Genomic DNA, 19,945 nt, shown 5'->3' on the forward strand with positions numbered 1-19,945 from the left:
CGTATATGAATTCATATATGTATGTAGATGAACTGCATCAGAGCGTCCACAAGTTATACTGATTCAAACTCGTGTGTGTGTGTGTGTGTATGTGTGTGTGTCTATGTGTGTGTGTGTGTGTGTGTGTGTGTGTGTGTGTGTGACAAGGAGAGGCTTACTACCGGGGAGCCCCCAAGTAAACACACTCGCTGGAAGTTGAGGGACATCAGAGAAAGTATCATGGCCTAGTTTGTCCCTGTTAACTTCTCCGACTTCCTCCCCATTAACGCGGCAATCTCTGACGCACAGCGCCCAGTTTACGAGTTGTCCGGGAGATGTAAATTGTTTTAGGGCTGGAGGAGGCGAGAATGATCGTGGGCCAGGGCGAGAGGCGGGTTGAGTCGCGTTTTACGGGACTTACACGGTGTGAGGAGGAGGAGGAGGTGGTGGGCGCTGCTGTTGCTGCGGAGATGAGCCACACGGCGCGAGAAACGAGGCGTACGGAAGCCATAACAAGTCTTATGAGAGACGACCATTACACAATGGAGACTTTGAGGGGAGTGCCAGACAGGAGGGGATATACATATATATATATATAATGTTGATATATCTGAGAAAAATATGATCGGTGTCGGAATTCTTGTGATCTCCACAACTGAGCATCAGCCCAAGCTTAGACAGGATCTTGTAAGTTGAGCTTAAAGATCATCTGCGTAGATAACGATACTTCCTGAGGGATCGAACTTAATGACAGAGACATCCGAAACTGCATCTGAATGTCCACGGGAGATCGTGTTCACGAGAGAGAGAGAGAGTTAGATTCTTAAATTCTCGGTTGAAATTCAAGACGAAGGTCGAGATTCTTCGAGTCACTCAGGGATCTTGCAAAATGCTGAAGAGTTATGAGGGTTCGAGCCCCAACCCAGGGGAGGTTAGATGACTAGGAAGGAGTATTATATGTAGCCATAGATGACTGGATAGGTACAGGATCTTAATGAGGTATCTAAGGGTTAACTAGATATAAAATTTCGTGTGTGTGTGTGATTACCTGTATGATCCGTACTGGGAGGGAATTCTGCACACATGAGGCCCCATCACTCGGACTTTCTCTGTCATAAAACTTTTTGATCGTCTGTATGCTCTCCACATTCACTGTCTCGTAACTAAATTTATCCCATTTATGCACTAGTCTTATACTGTAAAAAAAAGTGTACTTTTTTCATTTTTACATCCTTTCTAACAAGTTTCTTCTTTGATCTCATGTTAAGGCCTGTGAGTCTCCTCTCCCCTGCATCTTTCGAAGAACTTTTCTTTGTGTACGTCATCAAGCTGGTTTAAAAACTAAAATGTTGTGGTCAGGTCACCCTTCACTCTTTTCTCTTTCATGGTGGGCAAACTGAATGCCTCTCAACCTATTCTCCTGTTACCAAACTCTCTCGGTTTAAGAACAGTCTTTGTTGCTCTCCTCTGGATCTTCTCTAGCAGTCTGTTGTGCTTTTGTAAGTGCGATAACAACTTGAGGAGTATGCTCCAGCTTTAGCCTTTAACGTAGAACGTGAACAAGAAAACTTCGAATATTTCTGACTGCTGCTTTGGTATCTGTCAAGTGATGGTTTGTCTCCTATGCCATTCCTTTAAGGTAGGACTTTGATGACATCGTAGGGACGATGTCCACTCCCAGCCCCTCTCACAGATATGTTCCTCTGGCCTGCTTGATAATACCAATATCAGGGCCTACTTTCAGCATATCCCGTCCTCATTACTTTACATTGAACTGGATCGAGTTTCATCTGCAGTATATCAGACCAACTTGGAGTTTGTGTAGGTCCCCTTGCGGGTTGATGCTATCATATTATACTCTGCCCTTCCCCCCATGACCTAGTCATCATCCGCAAATATATTCAATTAGAAGGCCAGTCCTTCTTGCGTATATATTCAGATTGAAGTCCAGTCCTCCTTGCGTATCATTCACACAAATCAAGAAGGGCTTAGGTTCCAGGACAGAAGAACCCTGCGGCACACCGTTGGAAGCCTCTCAACCCTTTCCGAGAGGGCTTTACCCAGACATGCGTCCTATGTTCCCTTCCAGCATGAGAATCCTCCATCCATCGGTGTTGTCTTTTACCTCACTCATGCCTGGAGATCCTGCGTCTTTTATCCCCGTCCAGTGTCGTACCCCGTACGGTATCAAATGCTTTCAGGCTGTCCAGATCTGGACTGTACATTCCGCCTCATCTTTCGTCAGAGCAGAGCTCACTTTCTCGTAGTAATGCAAGAGGTTAAGCCACACATGGCCTGAAACCGCGTCGTCCTTCACTGAGGTAGTTCAGCCAATGCAGACGTCATTCATTCATTCATTCATTTTGTTTCCTGGTCGTCTTTTCCGTGACCACAGTCATCAGGGAGAATGGCCTTGAGATCAGCGCCGCTTACGCCTCCCGCTTTCTTAGAGAGAAAGAGGTACGACGCTTGCCGTTTTCTGCTTCTTTGCCACTTGACCTTTTTTTCACTCGGAGAGAGAGAGAGAGAGAGAGAGAGAGAGAGAGAGAGAGAGAGAGAGAGAGAGAGAGAGAGAGAGAGAGAGCGCCAGCCCATTTCCAAACACTATTGACTAACGCGTGACCTCTTCTTGACCCTCTTTTCCCCCATCCAATCACCCCACTCACCCACCTCTCACCCATCCCCATCCCAGATTGGCCTCGCTGTGCGATGACCCGGGCGGTGGTCGGCGTGGCCGTCGGCGAGGTCGCGAACGTCACCTGTCGCGTGGATGCTGACCCCGGCAACGTCACCTTCCGCTGGACGTTCAGCAACGCCGCGAAGAGGGCCCGCACTCAGTTCACCGAGCAGAAAGAGTGAGTTCGAGTCTCCCCTTCTCTCTCTCTCTCTCTCTCTCTCTCTCTCTCTCTCTCTCTCTCTCTCTCTCTCTTCCTTTTTCTAGGATGAATGTTCAGGGGGGGGGGTTGGTTGGTTGGTGGGTTGGTTGGTTGGGATGGCACGGAGAGGCCCATTTTCTATGTATTGGGGCTACGGAAGGCGTTTCAGTAATTGGATTTCGTCATTTGCCTCCTTCAGAGCCTGAGCTTAAAGGGAATATCCTTCATCTTTTTCCCCCTTTTTTTTTCTCTCTCTTCCCTCTCCTTTTTCTCTTGCTTTATCCGTGGCTCTGTCTCTCTCTCTCTTTCCCTCGTGATCAGTGCCGTCTCCTGTCTCTCTCTTTACCTCTCTCTCTCGCTCTCATTGTGTACGTTCGGACTCCCCTGCACCAGAGTATATCAGTAGAAGTAACTGATAAGATACCCCCCATCCCCATCTGTTTCGATATTTGCTATCAACATAATTTTTTTTCCCCTCCGCCAAAACCTTCATCTCGGGGTATGAAAAGCCAGCGAGACGGGAGCTTGTGCTTTGGGGGTGTGTGTGTGTGTGTGTGTGTGTGTGTGTGTGTGTGTGTGTGTGTGGTGTGTGTGTGTGTTCGTCCTTAAGGAACCGGAATCAAGAATACAGTCGATTACGGGAACTGACGTCCTGTATCTCCTGAGACAACGGGCATTACAGGACGGGGGAAGACCCTGTGATGATATGGAATTGACGAGTTGCTGGTTGCCACTGGCGCTATACCAGTGGGACTGTTCGTCCCCCGTCTTCACTGCAAGTGGGAGCTTATAGATGAGGCTCATGTCATCTGTCGATATTCCATGATGTTTATTTGCTCTTGTCGTCTTCTGATGAATGAACCTTTCCCCAGTTTAGCGAGGTAGCGCCAGGAACAATATGAAGTGTTGCTTCACTTGTCCACACCCACACTCCAGTTGTACTGATTAATGTACGAAAACCAGCGAATACCCTTCATCACCAAACACCCCCCCCACAGACTATAACTCCATGGTTTACTTTCCCCCGTTTCATATGGTACAGCACACTGACAGACCGTCCGTCGCTCCCTATGTATCACATTGATCACGATCATTCTATCCAGTGCAGGGCTCGCATCTTCCTGAATGTTCAAGTACCGTTACCCTCAAGTCTCTCTCTCTCTCTCCGTCTTCCCTCAACATTATCCGAGCCATATCAACACACCTTGGTCGGTCCTGTCGCTTAGAAATGTTTCTTACGACGTCATTGCTTGCACGAGACACCCACATCACACCACAGGTCGTCTCCAGGCGTTGAATTACCACCCCTTCCATCCTCTCCCGTTTTCTTGCATTTAGAGGATCGGAAATCAAAACCATTCACGACCGTCAGGACTGACATACCTTCAGACATGCACATCTCTGCCCATACTGAAACTGACAGCTCTGTCTATACTTTTTTTTTTTTTTAGTGCCTCCAGAACTTTTATCACCCACATCTGCCACTCTATGACTCTTTTTACTCCTATTATTCCATCCGCTGCTCTGTCCTCGTCCAGGTACTAGCCAGTTAAACCTGTTCTCGGACAATCCTTCCTCATCCCAATGCTACACCTGATCACCTTACTGTTGCCCTCCATTGCTCTCAGTTTTCTCCCTGTCTCCCAAACTCCGTCACCAACTTCTGGAGTTTTTCTGTGAATTCTGTCAACAACAGACCTGTATCATCTGCAGACAGTTGCTGTAAACTTACTTGAGCTTCCAAGACCCTCATATTTACCTTTCTCGCCACTCCGACCTTGAATAGATTAAAGAGCCATGGTGACGGCATACATCTTTGACACAGACCCACTTTCACCATGAACCACTTACACTTCTCCCTTCCTACTCGCACACATGCGTTGCTCCCCGAGAAACGACTCTTCACTGCTTTTAGGACCATTACAATTATCCCCTATAGTCGTAGCACACTATACTAGGCATCTCTTTCAACCTTATCTTACTCTTTCTTCATATTGACTAACGCCACATACAGTGTCACACAAATGCTTCAAAACAAACACCTAGTCTGGATATCCTCTCCCTCTCTTGAAGCCACAGCGTCTCTCCTCAATCTGATGTTTGTACCTGTCCTCTGAAGACGCATTAATACACGAAAGCGCTCAGGATCTTGCGTTTCCTTTTCCATGTGGTCTCTTCAATATATATATATATATATATATATATATATATATATATATATATATATATATATATATATATATATATATATATACACACATATATATAAACATCAAAGGACTACCCCAGCACCCATTCATCCCAGGTCGTGGCTCCCTCTCACTGACATTCAGCCACGATTAGAATTCTTTTGAGGAAGGTGTTGTGCCAACACCGGGTTGTCCCCGTGTGTGTGTGTGTGTGTGTGTGTGTGTGTGTGTGTGTTGGAGGGCGCCAGGTTCACGCTCGTTTTTTAATATCGGAAGAGTAATGCTTTTTTTTTTTTTTTTTTGCCCCCTCGTGTGTGTTGTGATGCTCTCTTTGTTCCCTGTGCATCTCGAGCTCTGCTCTCTGACGGCGGTTCTTTGTGAGTCTTAACGTTTTGCTGTAGTGTGTATATATATATATATATATATATATATATATATATATATATATATATATATATATATATATATATATATATAACACACACACACACAGTTCTTTTCCCTTTAGTGCGCTTAGCGCTTATCTTTTTCGACCTTTCCGCGCGTTCGAGTCGTGTGTTATTTTTAGTTTCTCTTTATTTCGCTCTCACTCAAAGTCTTTGTTTTGCGCCTGTTTGTGTGTCTGTTTGCTTTTGTCTCCCATCCCCCCCCCCCCCCATCCCTCTTCCCTACCGTTGTTGTGTGTGTGTGTGTGTGTGTGTGTGTGTGTGTGTGTGTGTGTGTGTGTGTGTGTGTGTGCATCACCAGAGGTAAATAAATGGTGCGTACATACGAGCTAAAGAGACGGGATAATACGATTGTAAAAGTCTCTACTTATAACGCACACATGCACAGCCACTCATACCGTCCATCACCTTCAGGTACACCACGTCAGGCCTGACCAGCGTCCTCAGCTACAGGCCAGAGTCGGTCAGGGACTACGGTCAGCTCATCTGCTACGCCACCAACACCGTGGGAACGCAGCGAGAGCCCTGCATCTTCAACGTCGTCTCCGCAGGTACTCAGCAATCTAAAGGTCACCGGCCCCTCCGCCTTGACGTGTCGGTGGATAGTGTCAAAGGCTTTCTGACGGGTATTGCCACTAGTAGTGTGCGGGAAGGAGGGTTTTGTGTGAGATTTGATCTATAGGTTGAGACATTGATGAGTTTGTCAACCGGTGTCTGGCTCATTATAGTAAGGAAGAAAATAGAAAAAATAAGATATGCATTTTCTTATCAGGGGGTTAACAAAATACTAACTAGAGTTAATTTTCATGTTTTGAACTATTTGGTACCAATAAGGCTCTATTCACTTTTTGTTTGTATTCTAGTTACGTGTTGCTGACAGAATCCTCAGCCAGAATTCGTATTTGTAATCACGTATTGACAAACTAATTGTTGATAAGAATCACCAGTTTTTAAGTTAATGACTGTTATGCTGCGGTGCATTTATATTCAAGATAGAAATAGTGGTATGAGGAAATCAGTAATACGTTATCAGGAATATGGTTTTTCTCATTGGTAAAGGAGAGGTAATAAAGGTTTGCTTTATTTAAACACACACACACACACACACACACACACACACACACACACACAGCAGAAGAGGGTGTATTGAAATGGTCTGGTCACATGGAGATAATGAATGACGAAAGATTGACAAAGAGGATATATGTGTCAGAGATGGAGGGAACGAAGAGAACTGGGAGACCACATTGGAGGTGGAAAGATTGAGTGAAAAAGATTTTGAGCGATTGGGGCCTGAACATGCAGGAGGGTGAAAGGCGTGCAAGGAATAGAGTGAATTGGAACGATGTGGTATACCGTGGTCGACATGCTGTCAGTGGACTGAACCAGGGCATGTAAAGCGTCTGGGGTAAAAAATGGAAAGTTTTGCTCCCTCCTCAGACGTAACGTAATTCACAACATTTCAGCTCCCCAACACGAACACAGAGGCTTGTACATCGTGTTACCGTCATGGCAGAGCATAGCGTAAGAGGTACGAGGATGTACCACCCTCTGTGACTGTGTTGGGTTTATGAGACTTTGTGAGTTGTTTTACACCTGAGGAGGGAGGACTACCTATGTGAAACGTGTTGTTGTTGTGTGTTGTGAAGTTTAGGCGAGTTGTCTGAACTCCTACTGAAGTGCGATTACCGTTGTATGTGTGTGTGTGTGTGTGTGTGTGTGTGTGTGTGTGTGTGTGTATTATTTTCCCAATGAGTCTGTATTCAAGTTAAACTACGTTTCCACTGAGATATTCTAAAGAAAACTGAATCCTATGTTTTTTTATCTTTTGTCTTGGAGCTACACATGTATAAAGGCCCATCTGTTCATAGCTAACGCATCAGTTACGTCACGTCACGTCATATCTATGAAATACTCGTTCTGATTTGTTTACGTATTCAGAGAAAATAGAGAAATATATACATATATATATATTGCACCCATACATTTGGAAGGGTGATGTGTTTACATATATATCACCGGGCGATAATCCGAGCTTAGGGTTATGTTTACGACGTAGATTAGAGAGAGAGAGAGAGAGAGAGAGAGAGAGAGAGAGAGAGAGAGAGAGAGAGAGGGAGAGAGAGAACGTGAGAGGGAATAAGGGGGGTGTGACAGTAGGACGCTAGTCTCTGAAATGTTTTGAGAGCCATGTTTTCTGTCTGATTATGGTCTTTTCTCTCCTCTCTCTCTCTCTCTCTCTCTCTCTCTCTCTCTCTCTCTCTCTCTCTCTCTCTCTCTCTCTGAATGATACCATCAATGACCCTAACACGAAAGTCACAGATTTGACAAATGTTCACATTGCTGTTTCCTCCTCCTCCTCTTCCTCTTTCCCTTCCTCCCTACTCATCTTCCTGCTCCTAACATTCTTCCCAGTCACAGGTCCCCCAGAACGGGTCACCAACTGCTCCGTGTTCAACGTGACCTCACACACTGCCGGGGTCACCTGCTTGCCGGGGTTCAATGGTGGTCTCTCTCAACGCTTCCTCCATCAGGTAGGTCTCGAATCTCGTCGGGTCTCGCCCCTTTTGCTTGAATGAGGTCCTCATGCACTGTGCATCACCCATTGCCAATCCTCCTCCTCCACTGAATTAAGTCCCCCATGCATTATGGATTGCCTGTTGTCAAGCGTCCTTTGGCCAAATAAGGTCCTCATGCACTGTGCACGTTTGTGACCCCCATTGTGAACCCTCCTGTCACTGAATGAGGTTTCCATGCACCGTACGTTGTGGACAGTGAAGCCTCCTGTCACTTCATGATGTCCCCATGCACTATACATTGCCTGTTGAGAATTCCGTCACTACGTGATGTGCTCATGCACTGTGAATTACCTATTGTGAACCTCCCGTCACTACAGGATGTCTTCATGCACTGTACATTACCAGTTGTAAATTTCCTGTCACTATATGATGTCCACATGCACTGTGCATCAGCTATTGTGAAATCTCATTACTTGAGATCCCCATGCACTGTGCATTACCTTCTGTAAACCTCCTTTCACTATTTTAAGGTTCCTGTAACCTAACCTACCTAATGTGGGCTGAGAGAGAGAATGTGTGTGTGTGTGTGTGTGTGTGTGTGTGTGTGTGTGTGTGTGTGAACCTGAAATATTTTTCCCTGTTTACTAAACCTTATTATAACTTTCAGTATTTGGTATGCTGTGTGAAATCAATGATTTTTGTTTTTGTTTTTTTTGCTACATCCACATATATCTAATACCTAGTTATATTAGGACACAATATACATAAGTTATAACAAATTCTTAAATAAACAAGTCGTGATGTAGAATTCTTCATATTTCGATGTCTTGTTGATTTCATTCTTCTGTCATGTTTTTCCTTCAAAGTCTGCCTGATGGTTGAGCCACGCCGGCCTTTTTGTGTGCGTGTGTGGACATATTTGCGGCCTGAGCGTAAACTGAGTCTTGTGTTTTGGCCATTTTTGCTACCATTGATCTGATTTCGTATGGATAAAGGTATTCAGTTCACGATTTGAGCTAATTACCCCCCTCGATTTAATCACATTTTGACACTAATGAATGTTTCATATCGAGAATTGATTTTCAACATCATTTTGCTCTGTTTTTCAGTCGGTCATGGCATGAACTCGCGTTTCAACTGTTACATCTCGAATTTCCCACCACAAGCGACCAAGACACGGTGTGTAAACCACTTCATTTACAAACAATCAGATGACCGCTATGAATAACGCTGTAAATGACGTTGTAAATCACCAGGACCAACACGACCCCCAGGAACCTTTTGACACATTTGCCAACCCCTACAACACCTTCAGTGTTTAGCTGAAGCAAACCTTTCTTTTTTTTTGAGGGGGGACCATTTACGTTCCACTTCCTCTAGCTGATTGCGAGCGCTGTCTGCCTGTTATCGAATGGTCTTAATTCTATCGGGATTGGCTCTCCCATCCTCACCCTTTCGCCTCCTCCCCGCGATAACGACTTTTCGAATATTTGCTAATCCATTTCGTCCCTCCATCCACCCACCAAAATCCCTCTCTCAACCCTCTCTCAACCCATATCCTTTCCCTACCCCCAGCTCACCTGTTCAAGCTCATCCATCGTTAACATCCTTCGATTGTGTGTGCCCCCTACACACACACACACACACACACACACACACACGGATACTAATGGTGTATTTCTGTCTGTTAGGACGCTCCCGTTGTTGGGGTGTACAGGATTTTCGTGCTTCTGTTCTCTGCCTCGTGTGTGTGTTGTCCCGGTCTTCCTATTCAGAGGGCTTGTTGGTGTATAATCTTTTTTTGTACGATTCATTACTTTGTATATGTAAGTAGTCTATGAGTTACTATCTAGTAACAACACATTTTTATAAGTAACACTTAACATAAGTAACACGTAACATAAGTAACACTTAACATACTTTTCAGTTCGTACAAATTTTCGGTGAATATTCTCTCTCTCTCTCTCTCTCTCTCTCTCTCTCTCTCTCTCTCTCTCTCTCTCTCTCTCTCTCTCTCTCTCTCTCTCTCTCAATGTATCTTTCTTCTTTCCTCTTGTTTCATTGGTCGTATGGCAATTCATTTCGAGGCTTGCGTAGTGTGTCCTGAAGTTCACGCGGGTGAAGTCGTCAAATACAGCATCATCATACTCTGTGGTCAGTTAATGGAGGAGTAGTCTCCTCTCCAGTTACGCCAAGTCTGAGATACACACTGGCCTAGTACGCATCTCTCCGTATGTATTGATGTAATCAAACGCGAAAGCTGGTGGCGAACACTCATTCCCTAGCTTAACTTCAGGTTCGATAAAAGAACATGGACGAATGCAGCCGTAAAAAAGAAAGAATAAAAGAAAACGTGGTGTTATGATATTGTTATATTCCACTCAATATTTCTCTCTCTCTCTCTCTCTCTCTCTCTCTCTCTCTCTCTCTAATCGTGGGAGAAAAAAAAATGTTAAAATATGAAACTCTTAAAAGAATAAAACATCCATTTCAACCGTCCTAAAAAAAGTCTCTCTCATAAACGCAGCTTTAATTGAATACTAAAAAGAAAAATAAAATAAAGGTGACAAGTCACAGAGCCAAAGAATTCGTCCAAACCATCACATGACTGAATTCTATTTTTTTCTTTTCTATTGGAGGCCATACGTTTCGGTACATACCTGGGTGTCTCGCTGGATGACACACAAGCGCTCGCTCCCGAAAAAAAAACTGAACACAAGTTTGATGCGACCATCGCTTGATCGTCTGGTGCCATATCCTCCTCCTCCTCTCCCTCACCTTGTTGTCCCTCTGGGTACATTAGCTTCTCTTGTTGCTGGCACTCTACACACTCCTTCCCCCGCACCCGTCCCTCCCCATTCTGGGACAGCTAGCCTGGACGAGGGTCCTGGGTGTTCTCTCTCTCTCTCTTTCACACACATACATACACACACCTGTGTCTAGGGTCCTGGCTTCTCTCTCTCTCTCTCTCACAAACACACACACCTGTGTCTAGGGTCCTGGCTTCTCTCTCTCTCTTTCACACACACACATACACACCTGTGTCTAGGGTCCTGGCTTCTCTCTCTCTCTCACAAACACACACACACACACACCTGTGTCTAGGGTCCTGGCTTCTCTCTCTCTCTCTCACAAACACACACACACACACACCTGTGTCTAGGGTCCTGGCTTCTCTCTCTCTCACAAACACACACACACACACACCTGTGTCTAGGGTCCTGGCTTCTCTCTCTCTCTCTCTCTCTCTCTCTCTCTCTCTCTCTCTCTCTCTCTCCGTCCATATCCTCTACACTTAAACTTGCCTCTCGGGGGGTAGACGCGTAAGTGATCGTCGCTGAACGCGAGTGGAGGCGAATGGAGAACGATTCCATTGGGGGTGGGTGAGGGATAATGTATATATGAGAAGGTTCTCGTCTCCAGCAGAGGCGAATGGAGAACGATTCCATTGGGGGTGCAGGAAAATGTATATAGGAGAAGGTTCTCGTCTCCAGCAGAGGCGAATGGAGAACGATGCCATTGGGGATGGATGCGGAAAAATGTATATAGGAGAAGGTTCTCGTCTCCAGCAGAGGCGAATGGAGAACGATTCCATGGGGGGGATGTATATAGAACGATTCCACTGGGAGTGGGTGAGGGAAAATGTATATAGGATGTATATAGAAGGTTCTTGTCTCCATCAACTTGACGTTCACCGTTTTCTTCCCGCGACTCCTTCCCCCTTGCAGATCCGGCTGGCGTCTTCGGGGGAGCTGATGTTCAACCTGACCTCGAGCGAGGCGTCCTTCAGCGTGCTCTCCCTCCAGCCTGACCAGCGGTACGAGGTCACAGTCACCTCCCTCAACGCCCGCGGGAGGTCGGGACCTCGTCGGCTTCACCTCCAGACGCTCAAGGAGGCCGAGATGCACATGAGTAAGTTCTTCTGTGCCTCAAGTGGTGGGTTTTTTTTTTTTCTTTTCTTGTATACGAGTCTACTGATCACTCGTTAATCTGAGTGATCACTCGTTCATCTGCGTTCTGTATAGTTCGACGAGGTGCTTCGGTAGTGTAGTAATTGTAGTTGACGACTTCAAATCCATTAGGGCCCCATAGTTCGATCCCTCCTCTCTCTCTCTTTCTCTCCCCCGGGCGCTTTTGCAGACCGTCCGTAGTTTACCCAACTGCATAACTTTCCCTCTCTTGGTCGGTAGATGAACTGTTAGCGATGTTGCTCTAGGGTAAAGCCATCGCAGCTGTGAGACGAGGCCTAGCCGCCCGACGGCTTATTGTGTAACAGATTGCCCAAGGGGGATATGTCCATCTCCGGGGAAATGGGGGAGGTGGAGGGTGGTGGTGTCTCAGTGATAGGCTTCGGTGATAGGCCTCCAGCATCTCTGGAAACGGTAGGACCCCATCTGCTTTTATTTAATGCCTGTCCCCTTTCTGTGGTCGAGTTCACTGCTTAAGATCCTAGTTACGTTATACGTCAGTCTGGGTGAAAATTTTTTTTCGACTAGATTTATAGTATTTGTTGAGATGGTTCCATTCCAGTATGTGTGTGTGTTAATTGGGCAGAATATATATATATATATATATATATATATATATATATATATATATATATATATATATATATATATATATATATATATATATATAGACATTGACCTGAAACCGGAGCCGTGTGTGATGATGGGATGAGAGAGAGAGAGAGAGAGAGAGAGAGAGAGAGAGAGAGAGAGAGAGAGAGAGAGAGAGAGAGAGAGAGAGGAAAAAAGGTCATAAAGGCTTTGAGAGAGAGAGAGAGAGAGAGAGAGAGAGAGAGAGAGAGAGAGAGAGAGAGAGAGAGGAAAAAAGGTCATAAAGGCTTTGAGAGAGAGGAAAAAAGGTCAAAAAGGCTTTGAGAGAGACAGGAAAAAAGGGCATAAAGGCTTAGAGAGAGAGAGAGAGAGAGAGAGAGAGAGAGAGAGAGAGAGAGAGAGAGAGAGAAAAGGGATGTGTGTGTGTGTGTGTGTGTGTGTGTGTGTGTGTGTGTGTGTGTGTGTGTGTGTGTCTTTCACCATTTCCGCAAGCATGAAAAGTTAGACCACGTTTGTTTACAAGAGCCAGTTCTCATGTTCAAAAAAAAAAAAAAACCCATGTGTCTTGGCAGAAATACACCCGATTTCCAGTATATTCAATAATTAAAAGTATATTTTTGACATTGGATGATCGAAGTATTTTTTTTTTTTTTGGGGGGGGGGGGGCGGAGGGTTGAAGGAATAAGAATTATCAACTGTACCATCAATACTATCAACTCTGTAAGTATGATTTAGGAGTATTTTTGTACAAACTGATAAGATAAGACTCTGGTCCTGTGTTATCTGTGGTTCCCATAACTGATATGGTGTAGACTTTGCCACTCCATCCCTCATCCTCGACAGGATATGAAAACATCCACACTGTTATCTGTAACATGGTAGTGCCGTCCTGTTATCTGTAACATGGTAGTGCCGTCCTGTTATCTGTAACATGGTAGTGCCGTCCTGTTATCTGTAACATGATAGTGCCGTCCTGTTATCTGTAACATGATAGTGCCGTCCTGTTATCTGTAACATGGCAGTGCCGTCCTGTTATCTGTAACATGATAGTGCCGTCCTGTTATCTGTAACATGATAGTGCCGTCCTGTTATCTGTAACATGATAGTGCCGTCCTGTTATCTGTAACATGATAGTGCCGTCCTGTTATCTGTAACATGGTAGTGCCGTCCTGTTATCTGTAACATGATAGTGCCGTCCTGTTATCTGTAACATGATAGTGCCGTCCTGTTATCTGTAACATGATAGTGCCGTCCTGTTATCTGTAACATGATAGTGCCGTCCTGTTATCTGTAACATGGTAGTGCCGTCCTGTTATCTGTAACATGATAGTGCCGTCCTGTTATCTGTAACATGATAGTGCCGTCCTGTTATCTGTAACATGGCAGTGCCGTCCTGTTATCTGTAACATGGCAGTGCCGTCCTGTTATCTGTAACATGATAGTGCCGTCCTGTTATCTGTAACATGATAGTGCCGTCCTGTTATCTGTAACATGGTAGTGCCGTCCTGTTATCTGTAACATGATAGTGCCGTCCTGTTATCTGTAACATGATAGTGCCGTCCTGTTATCTGTAACATGATAGTGCCGTCCTGTTATCTGTAACATGGTAGTGCCGTCCTGTTATCTGTAACATGGTAGTGTACAGGTCATATGGCATAGACTTCTGGCCTTCCTTTAAAACCTTATCCTCGGGTCAGAAATCTAAGATCAGAACGCGACCAGTTCCCATACTAAAAACCCTATCCCTTCCCTCCCTCCCTCCTTTCCCCCCTTAGCATTTCGCATCTCCCCCCCCAAGGCCATGGAGTTTTACACCTCGTTCTAAATAAAAGAAATTTAGAAATTTCTCTCCATTTATGTCCGGTGGCAGTGGAAGTCCTCCATGATTAGTGAGAACAGCGCGAAAGAATTGTGTATATTTTTTTTTTTTTTTTTTTTGCTTTGTCGCTGTCTCCCGCGCTTGCGAGGTAGCGCAAGGAAACAGACGAAAGAAATGGCCCAACCCACCCCCATACACATGTATATACATACGTCCACACACGCAAATATACATACCTACACAGCTTTCCATGGTTTACCCCAGACGCTTCACATGCCTTGATTCAATCCACTGACAGCACGTCAACCCCGGTATACCACATCGCTCCAATTCACTCTATTCCTTGCCCTCCTTTCACCCTCCTGCATGTTCAGGCCCCGATCACACAAAATCCTTTTCACTCCATCTTTCCACCTCCAATTTGGTCTCCCTCTTCTCCTCGTTCCCTCCACCTCCGACACATATATTCTCTTGGTCAATCTTTCCTCACTCATTCTCTCCATGTGCCCGAACCATTTCAAAACACCCTCTTCTGCTCTCTCAACCACGCTCTTTTTATTTCCACACATCTCTCTTACCCTTACGTTACTTACTCGATCAAACCACCTCACACCACATATTGTCCTCAAACATCTCATTTCCAGCACATCCATCCTCCTGCGCACAACTCTATCCATAGCCCACGCCTCGCAACCATACAACATTGTTGGAACCACTATTCCTTCAAACATACCCATTTTTGCTTTCCGAGATAATGTTCTCGACTTCCACACATTCTTCAAGGCTCCCAGAATTTTCGCCCCCTCCCCCACCCTATGATCCACTTCCGCTTCCATGGTTCCATCCGCTGCCAGATCCACTCCCAGATATCTAAAACACTTCACTTCCTCCAGTTTTTCTCCATTCAAACTCACCTCCCAATTGACTTGACCCTCAACCCTACTGTACCTAATAACCTTGCTCTTATTCACATTTACTCTTAACTTTCTTCTTTCACACACTTTACCAAACTCAGTCACCAGCTTCTGCAGTTTCTCACATGAATCAGCCACCAGCGCTGTATCATCAGCGAACAACAACTGACTCACTTCCCAAGCTCTCTCATCCCCAACAGACTTCATACTTGCCCCTCTTTCCAAAACTCTTGCATTCACCTCCCTAACAACCCCATCCATAAACAAATTAAACAACCATGGAGACATCACACACCCCTGCCGCAAACCTACATTCACTGAGAACCAATCACTTTCCTCTCTTCCTACACGTACACATGCCTTACATCCTCGATAAAAACTTTTCACTGCTTCTAACAACTTGCCTCCCACACCATATATTCTTAATACCTTCCACAGAGCATCTCTATCAACTCTATCATATGCCTTCTCCAGATCCATAAATGCTACATACAAATCCATTTGCTTTTCTAAGTATTTCTCACATGCATTCTTCAAAGCAAACACCTGATCCACACATCCTCTACCACTTCTGAAACCACACTGCTCTTCCCCAATCTGATGCTCTGTACATGCCTTCACCCTCTCAATCAATATCCTCCCATATAATTTACCAGGAATACTCAACAAACTTATACCTCGGTAATTTGAGCACTCACTCTTATATATATATATATATATATATATATATATATATATATATATATATATATATATATATATATATATATATATTCATTTATTTATTTATTTATTTATTTTCCCCCCGGCAGCCGTGGCGGTAAAGTAACAAACTGTGCGGGTTGATGTCCTCGACGGCAGTGGGCGAGCGTGTTACACAACACTGTTTGCCCAGTTGCAATAGTCTATGAGACATTCCCGACCAGACACCCTTGTTCAGAATGCCATGCAATATTCGGCTCTCTGTATCTTGTTACCCTATTCTCTCTCTCCTCTTTTTTTTTATGTGTGATATTCGGTCGTTTGAAATGATTCTCTCTTCTCTCTTTTTTTTCATCTTTCCCTTCCCTCCCATACGCATGTCCCAATATACGCGAAAAATTTCCAATGAACGCAGGCAAAGACTTGTTAGAACAAAGACATAAGAGGCGTATTGGTTTACAGTCTCTTCGTAAAATGATTTTTGAAGCAAAGGTTTTGAATGAAAAATACAAGAATTTTCCCTCTATCGTTTTGAGCTGGTCACAAATTTCTGAGCTGGTCACAAATTTCTGAGCTGGTCACAATTTTTGAGCTGGTCACAAATTCTGAGCTGGTCACAAATTTCTGAGCTGGTCACACATTTTGAGCTGGTCACAAATTCTAAGCTGGTCACAATTTCTGAGCAGGTCACAGATTCTGAGCTGGTCACAAATTTCTGAGCTGGTCACAAATTTCTGAGCTGGTCACAAATTTCTGAGCTGGTCACAAATTTCTGAGCTGGTCACAAATTCTGAGCTGGTCACAAATTTCTGGGCTGGTCACAGATTTTGAGCTGGTCACAATAGCTGAGCTGGTCACAAATTTTGAGCTGGTCACAAATTTCTGAGCTGGTCACAAATTTCTGAGCTGGTCACAAATTGCTGAGCTGGTCACACATTTTGAGCTGGTCACAAATTTCTGAGCTGGTCACAAATTTCTGTGCTGGTCACAATTTCTGAGCTGGTCACACCTCTACAGTAAATTAGGTTTCCACAGTTGCGTTCTGGGAGTCTCCATATACTAGTGAGAGCTCAATTAACATCTTGCAGACGGTCGTACGACTGTTAAGGCCGGATGCACGACCCCCTTGGGTATGATGGTAAGACCATATGGTCGTACCGTCGTGCTCCAGGGTCGTACCGTCGTGCTCAAGGGTCTTACCGTCACGCTCCAGGGTCGTACCGTCGTGCTCAAGGGTTGTAACGTCGTGCTCAAGGGTCGTACCGTCGTGCTCGAGTTGTACCGTCGTGCTCAAGGCTCGTACCGTCGTGCTCAAGGCTCGTACCGTCGTGCTCAAGGGTCGTACCGTCGTGCTCAAGGGTCGTACCGACGTGCTAAAGGGGACAGCCTTCACCTTTCCCGAATGTGGGACACGCTTATCTTCACCCCCAACATCTTATCATATTGCTATCTGCTAAACCCTCCCCCTCTATTACCCACGGCTCTACCCACAACCACGACACATTCCACGTAGATAAGAAAAGAAGATTAAACGTCTAAACTAATATTATCGATCGTAAACTATTAGAAGAATTATCAATAGATTTACACCAGTGAAAGGAATATCTTTTTTTTCTTTCTTTCTTTATCTCTTATCTTAAAGTACCCGGAGATCGTTCGGTTTGAGGTAGGAACCCACCACCTCTTAGGCTAAATGATGATAATGATGATAAAGATAATCTTGAACCATAAATTTGGTTACGGAGGAAGGCGCCAAGGCTAACGAGCTGCATGGGTGATTATGACCAGCAGTTTTGCGGTCTGTTGCGTGTGCAACTCTGCATGAACCCGCCACTCCCCTTCCCACTAGAGCTAGAGGTCCCGAATGGGATAAACGCAATAAAGTTTTATCTGAAAGCCAAACGTTGGAAGTGAGGAGAGAGAGAGAGAGAGAGAGAGAGAGAGAGAGAGAGAGAGAGAGAGAGAGAGAGAGAGAGAGAGAGAGAGAATAAAAATAAATTGGGGGGGTACGGAGTCACCATTTTTTTCTTTCGTTTCTTTTTGGTCCGCGTGATGATGCGGAAAGAGAGAAGGTGGAGAGAGAGAGAGAGAGAGAGAGAGAGAGAGAGAGAGAGAGAGAGAGAGAGAGAGAGAGAGAGAGAGAGAGAGAGAGAAGTGTAAAAAGAAGAAGAGGAAGAGGAAAGGAAGAAAAAGAAGAAGAGATGGAAGAAGGACAAGAGAAAGAGGAGAAGAAGAAAAACAAGAAGAGAGAAAGAGAGAGGATAAGAGGATAACACAGCTGGGATGAGGGAACACAGATTCAAAAATCAATTTCACTGAACGTAAAGACTCTTATCAGATGAGAGAGAGAGGTAGGATTGAAAAAAAAAATATGTGATAAGGGCTTGAACACAGAATCGACTCAGCTAAGAGAATTTGAAATCACGATAAACCACACGAAAGAAGGCGCAATGAGTGTTAGGCAAACAAGGTCACAAGAACCTATACTTGTACGTCCGTTCGTCCATGGGGCCATACTATCAATAAGGAAGACCCATAACGGAGGATACAGAGACAATGAGCAGCATGTATAGGGGGAAGGGGATGAGGAACAGCATCCAGTACTGTCTTAGAGAACCGGAGAATTGAAGACTAATTCCGGAACTGAAACGTACAGGACACAAGAGAATCAAGTGAAGTCGTCTGTAGGGAGGAGATCGACGTGTGCACTGCTCCAGTGAGAAGAATCAGGTCTAGTAGATGTATGAATTAATACTTGCTGGGGAAAAAAAAACGTAGAAATAGCCAGAAAAACGGAGGATTACACGTCAAAAGTGATCAACTTAGTACAAAATGCCTGGCATCAACATTGGGTAGGAAGTAAAGAAGGAAGGGAATCACTGAATATTTTTTTTGCGGGGGACTGGAGGAAGACCGTATTCCAGACAAAGAGGGAAGGGCGAAGAAGTATGGAAATGCTGGAACAAATGACTCCTAGAGGAGGCTACACACAAGTGCAGTCTCTGCCATGAAATATATGAGGTGAATTTGTGGGTATGGTCAGGACCTTTGGGAACGACCAGCAATGGCTACGTTCGAAGTAGTCATAAGCTGGGAAGAACTGAGGGAGGGTAGGAAATATGGAGACAAGGAGTGGCCCGGTAGGTCTTCAGCAGCGTTGATAGACGGAGAGAAGAGAGAAAGACGAAGAAAACATGCAGTCGGCAGAAAACGCGAGAGAGAACGGATCAGTTTTGCTAGTGCTATAGAGAACTCAAGAATGTTAAGTGATGGAAGTGTCAGAATCCATAAACTGTAATGTAAACCGTTGCAGATGGACGAATAGCGAGATGTAAGAGCAAGCATTCATGGAAAAGAAATTCCACCTGATATTCTTGGATTCGAGGAGACAAAAATTGCTAGAGAGATCACATCTCACCAGCTCTGCTCAGAGGGTCACATGGTAGGAAGGAGAGGAAAGAGATGACAAAGGAGGAGGAAGAAGAGGAGGATTTGACCCTCTCAGTGCAAGACGCCCCTTGACATTTACGAAGCGGAATGACACGTTCAAGCAATACATAATGGAATGGGTAAATGTAGGTAAGACGTACACATGACCGGGCTGGTGAAGTCTACAATCCTCCACGGCATTCTATGGAACCAGAACAGAAATGCGGTGACAGTAATGAGAGAACAATCACAGTGTTACGCGAGGCAGTTAAAAACACACGTTTCCTAGAGATGGTGAAATATTGATCTAAAGAGACGTACTCTTGGGGGGGGGGGGGGGGGGTTATCTGGATTCTCATGGAAACGAAGAGCAGTGGAGACGCGAGTACTTGGATAGAGTGGTGTGTCCAGGAGCATTTCCCCATACCAGTGCGTCAGTGAACAATCGAGGATGATATACCATCTTGATTAGATCTTATTTTCCATCCTTGAGCAGTATGGAAAGTGAGTTTA

The 19,945-nt window shown here is 44.9% G+C and overlaps 1 protein-coding gene and 1 long non-coding RNA gene across 6 annotated transcripts in view; one reads left to right on the plus strand and one right to left on the minus strand.

The window, feature by feature from the left end:
* LOC139754558 (nephrin-like) overlaps positions 1-19,945 on the plus strand; it is a 531,853-nt gene that overhangs the window by 491,363 nt on the left and 20,545 nt on the right. For 4 of the 5 annotated variants that reach the window (XM_071671913.1, XM_071671914.1, XM_071671915.1 and 1 more), the window contains 4 exons: positions 2,672-2,834; positions 5,905-6,041; positions 7,906-8,024; positions 11,738-11,921. In XM_071671913.1, the coding sequence (XP_071528014.1) occupies positions 2,672-2,834; positions 5,905-6,041; positions 7,906-8,024; positions 11,738-11,921 (603 nt within the window). The remainder of the gene's footprint in view (positions 1-2,671; positions 2,835-5,904; positions 6,042-7,905; positions 8,025-11,737; positions 11,922-19,945) is intronic. The other variant, XM_071671916.1, reaches the window with a different exon arrangement.
* Positions 1-19,945, minus strand: part of LOC139754560 (uncharacterized) — a 625,282-nt gene that overhangs the window by 67,747 nt on the left and 537,590 nt on the right. The window lies entirely within an intron of this gene.

This window comes from Panulirus ornatus, chromosome 17, assembly GCF_036320965.1.
Source record: "Panulirus ornatus isolate Po-2019 chromosome 17, ASM3632096v1, whole genome shotgun sequence".
NCBI classification, from domain to species: Eukaryota; Metazoa; Arthropoda; class Malacostraca; order Decapoda; family Palinuridae; genus Panulirus; species Panulirus ornatus.